Source organism: Cardiocondyla obscurior, linkage group LG09, assembly GCF_019399895.1.
Source record: "Cardiocondyla obscurior isolate alpha-2009 linkage group LG09, Cobs3.1, whole genome shotgun sequence".
Classification (NCBI taxonomy): domain Eukaryota; kingdom Metazoa; phylum Arthropoda; class Insecta; order Hymenoptera; family Formicidae; genus Cardiocondyla; species Cardiocondyla obscurior.
Genome location: NC_091872.1, coordinates 1,866,079 through 1,869,881, shown reverse-complemented (window position 1 = coordinate 1,869,881; position 3,803 = coordinate 1,866,079). Strand labels below are relative to the sequence as shown.

General features: G+C 32.1%; 1 protein-coding gene across 1 annotated transcript; it reads left to right on the top strand.

The window, feature by feature from the left end:
* The first annotated feature begins 546 nt into the window (after positions 1–546).
* On the top strand, positions 547–1,379 carry LOC139105308 (uncharacterized). The gene is made up of 2 exons (XM_070661322.1): positions 547–661; positions 777–1,379. The coding sequence occupies exons 1-2, from the start codon at positions 560–562 to the stop codon at positions 1,377–1,379; spliced, it is 705 nt and encodes a 234-aa protein (XP_070517423.1). The 5' UTR covers positions 547–559.
* The last annotated feature ends 2,424 nt before the right edge of the window (positions 1,380–3,803 follow it).

Here is a 3,803-nt window from a genome sequence, read left to right as displayed (position 1 = left end):
CGTTTCATCGTCGTCGTCGGTGTTGCAAGCACTATCCTCCGACAAGGGATGAATCTCGATTTCTTCATCAACTTCGATTTCTTCGTTGTTCATTTCATACATAGTCGTCGATCGCTCAATCACTAATGAGATTCACGCATTGTGACAAAAGAGGTATAACGAATGCATTATATCCTACCCCTACTACCAATTAATCATGTGATTTCATTTCTTACCCTCTCTCAAATTATATTGAGTCATTTGCTAATATTAAAAAACCGTTAGTAAAAACCGTTAGCTTATCTCTTTCAGATAAAAAATTCGGTTACCCTCGTCTAAAATTATTTTAAAAAACTTTTACTTCTCGGAATTAAAAACGTTGATTTATTTCTTTCCGACAAAAGAAATGTACACCCATCGAATAGCAACTACCCTCTGTTTTGCAGAGTCTTTGCGTTTAGCCGCACAGCCTTTGTTCTCTGCATAGTCTATTTTATAAATGAGGGTTGAAGCGAGTGCACATATGTTTACGAGGGCAAATTGAGTGAGAACGAAAATGATAATTTTTATCTCTATAAACATGAAAACAATTTGGCTCAAGATGAATCCTTCAACCGTCGAGCAGTCAGTTCCTTGCAACCACTCATCAGTAATTGATCGTCATCGTTTGTCACCAAAAATTGTAAGTATATATTCTTATATATTCTTATATATTCTTAAATATTTTTAAAACCATTTTAATACATAAAAATTTATAATTTTATACTTTTTTAAATTTTTTAATTTATTTTTTTCAGATGATTTCCAACATCGACGTAAGACAGCTGTCCACTTGGCCGATTGAGGTACGCGTGGTACGCGTACAATCACCTACAATGTTTTGGGTGAAATTAATCAACGATGAAGCAGCTCATAAGGAAATGCTGGAACGAATGGCCTTACGCATGAGATTTGCAGCACCTCAACTGATACTGTCACCGAATGAAATAATAATAGGAACTCTCGTTGCCATCCGCGAAGGTTCAAAATGGCAAAGAGGGATCATCGAGTACGTCGGTGCTACTTCGATTACTGTAAATCTTCGCGACTGGGCTCGCACAACTGAAAGAATGCCGCATGAATGTTTACGACTAGAGAGCCAATTCCATGAAATGAGGTGGCAAGCAATACCATGTGTTTTAAATGGAATCTTGCCTCTGCGAGCTCAGGTATGGACGGAGCAGGAGGTTGTGCACGCAAAAATCATCATGGAAAAAACGCAGGGATGGATCATTATCAATGATGTTCTCAGTGACAATGCTGCACTTGTTTCATACCTCAGAGGCGGACAAACGGAAAACGTGCCTATGATAGATGTATCTACATTATTTATACAAATAAGTATTGCAAAAAAAATTTAAATGGGATAAAACGCCGACTGAATCAGTTGCATCGCAAACACATTGAAAAAAACAATATCGTTATGTTATGTGCTGTGTGTAAAAAGAGTGTTAAAATAGAACCTTAGGTTCGTTCATATGAATATCCGCTTCTAATCATGAGTGTATTTACGAACACACTTATGAAAGCAGGGATAGAAACGCAGCACGGAATTTTTTCATTGTTCGCTCGTCAATCGAACGGTTAGGATCTCAGCAAAAAATTATCAGTCATAAAAAGTGATTATTATCTATCTGCTCTTGTTGTTATTTTGACTCTTGTTTGTATAATTGTTGTTTTTTGTTGTATATTTGTCTGGTTTTTTTGTTGTATATTTGTCGGGTTTTTCCATTTATTGAAAAATAAGTTGCCGTGATTTTTTAATTCGAGTGTGTCAACGAGAAAATTGTAGTAAATACCACGAAATACGCCGATGTACAAAAAATAATTGTACTCAAGGCAGCTTTTGTAAATACGTACATACTTTTGTAAATTACGCCAAGAAGAAGTGGATAATATTAATAACAATATAAGACCACACAGTAAGGAGGCATATAAAGAATTGAAGCGTATTGCATATCTCCTACGTGAAACATACCCGGAGGAACAAAAAAAAAATCATGCACGCTCAATTTATTAGGCGAATGTTTATGGACCTGTATAGCATGTGGAACTGCAGATGCAGAACTGCCAACACGTAAGTATTTACTGTTGTACTAAGATTTTTATTCAATTAAAAAATTTTACTTAACAAAAATTTTACTTAACAAAAATTTTACTTAACAAAAATTTTACTTAACAAATTTTTTTTTTAAAGGAAACGTGCCAACCTGCAATTATTGCGAAGTCAAACTAATCGAAGGGTTCAAGGCACTGGTATGCGGCCATGCATATTGTAAATATTGCATACCAGTTATTCCATTCAGTGTTGACGGTCCTCTGCCATGTTACTATTGCAGTACTTGTAAAGCGTGGAAAGTAAAAATAAACCTATGTAAGTACATGTCAATATCTTATTAACCAATATCTTAATAACTAATATGATAATTTATTAATTTATACTTTTTTCTTTTCCAGATAATGACTAAAAAAGGAACTGCCATTATATTTATAATCTGTATCGTTTAATTAGCCTTTGTCATATATAATTAGCCTGTGTCGTATATAATTAGCCTGTGTTGTATATAATTAGCTTTTTTGTAATCATGCTATTGTTGTAATTTAAAAGATATAATTAAAAAAATGTTAAAAATGTTACAAAATCATAGGATAACATCATTTTTTTAAAAAATAATAGTTTGTACATCACTAGCTTTAATTTATTACGATTCTAATTTTGTAGAAAATAATGTACAATTTAAAAAATATATCATCAATAGTTTAAGCTCTTACGATTTTAATTTGTAGAAAATAATGTACAATTTTAAAATATATAATCAATAAAAATGTTAAAAAGTGAAAAAAAAAAAAATTTCGTTTTTTATGCTCTCACACTCTTAAAATTGCATTTATTGAAGTAATGAAATAATGAACAATTCAATGTAATTAAAAAAAGACAAATTTTATTTTTTTATCTTAAATGTCATGTTAATAATATCAGAACATTGTTTTACATTATATTAATCTTATATTAATCTTATATTAATCTTATATTAATATTACTACGTAAATAAAAATTATAAAATGAAAGAAAATATAAAAGCGATTATACAAAAATACAAAAAATACAAAAAATACAAAAATATAAAAATACAAAAATACAAAAATACAAAAATACAAAAATATATAAAAACTACAAAAGCGATTATACAAAAAGCGGTTATACAACCAAAATACATCAAAAGCGATTATACAACAAAATACAACAAAAGCATTATTTGAAAAAAACGTGGTAAAAAAAAAAAATGTAGTGTATAATGGTAGAAAAAATGGTAATAATGTATATAATGACAGAAAAAATGGTAATAATGGTAAAAATTGTTAATATAAGAAATCGTATGATACTCGAGATTTACACATGGGGCATTCGATTGTCAAAATATCTTCTGTTTGTATACAAGGTGTCCCAAACATACGTAAACAAACTTTTAGGGTAGATAGAAAGTCTAAAAAGGAAACGAAAAGTCCTATACCGTTTTCTGAAATTCTTACTCGTTTTCAATAAAAAAATTAATTTATATACACGCGAGAGCGACAAGAAAGCGTGGGCTGAGTGAGCGCGCGATAGACAGCGGCGAGTATATCTTAAAAGCGATGGGCGGAGTCAGCGCGCTACAAGCGAGACGAGGCGACAACGCGCGTTGTCGCTTCATTTCGTTCGTGTGTCGTCGCATCTCCTTGCTCGCGCGTTGTCTCCTTGTCTCGCTCGCTACGCGCTAGTTTCGCCTATTCTCTTTAAGCGATAC

What these genes read in the sequence shown, in the direction of transcription:
- LOC139105308 (XM_070661322.1), top strand. Translation starts at nt 560, where the DNA reads ATGAAAACAATTTGGCTCAAGATGAATCCTTCAACCGTCGAGCAGTCA. An exon ending in ATCGTTTGTCACCAAAAATT is followed by an intron (nt 662 to 776) that starts GTAAGTATATAT and finishes TATTTTTTTCAG; the next exon opens with ATGATTTCCAACATCGACGT.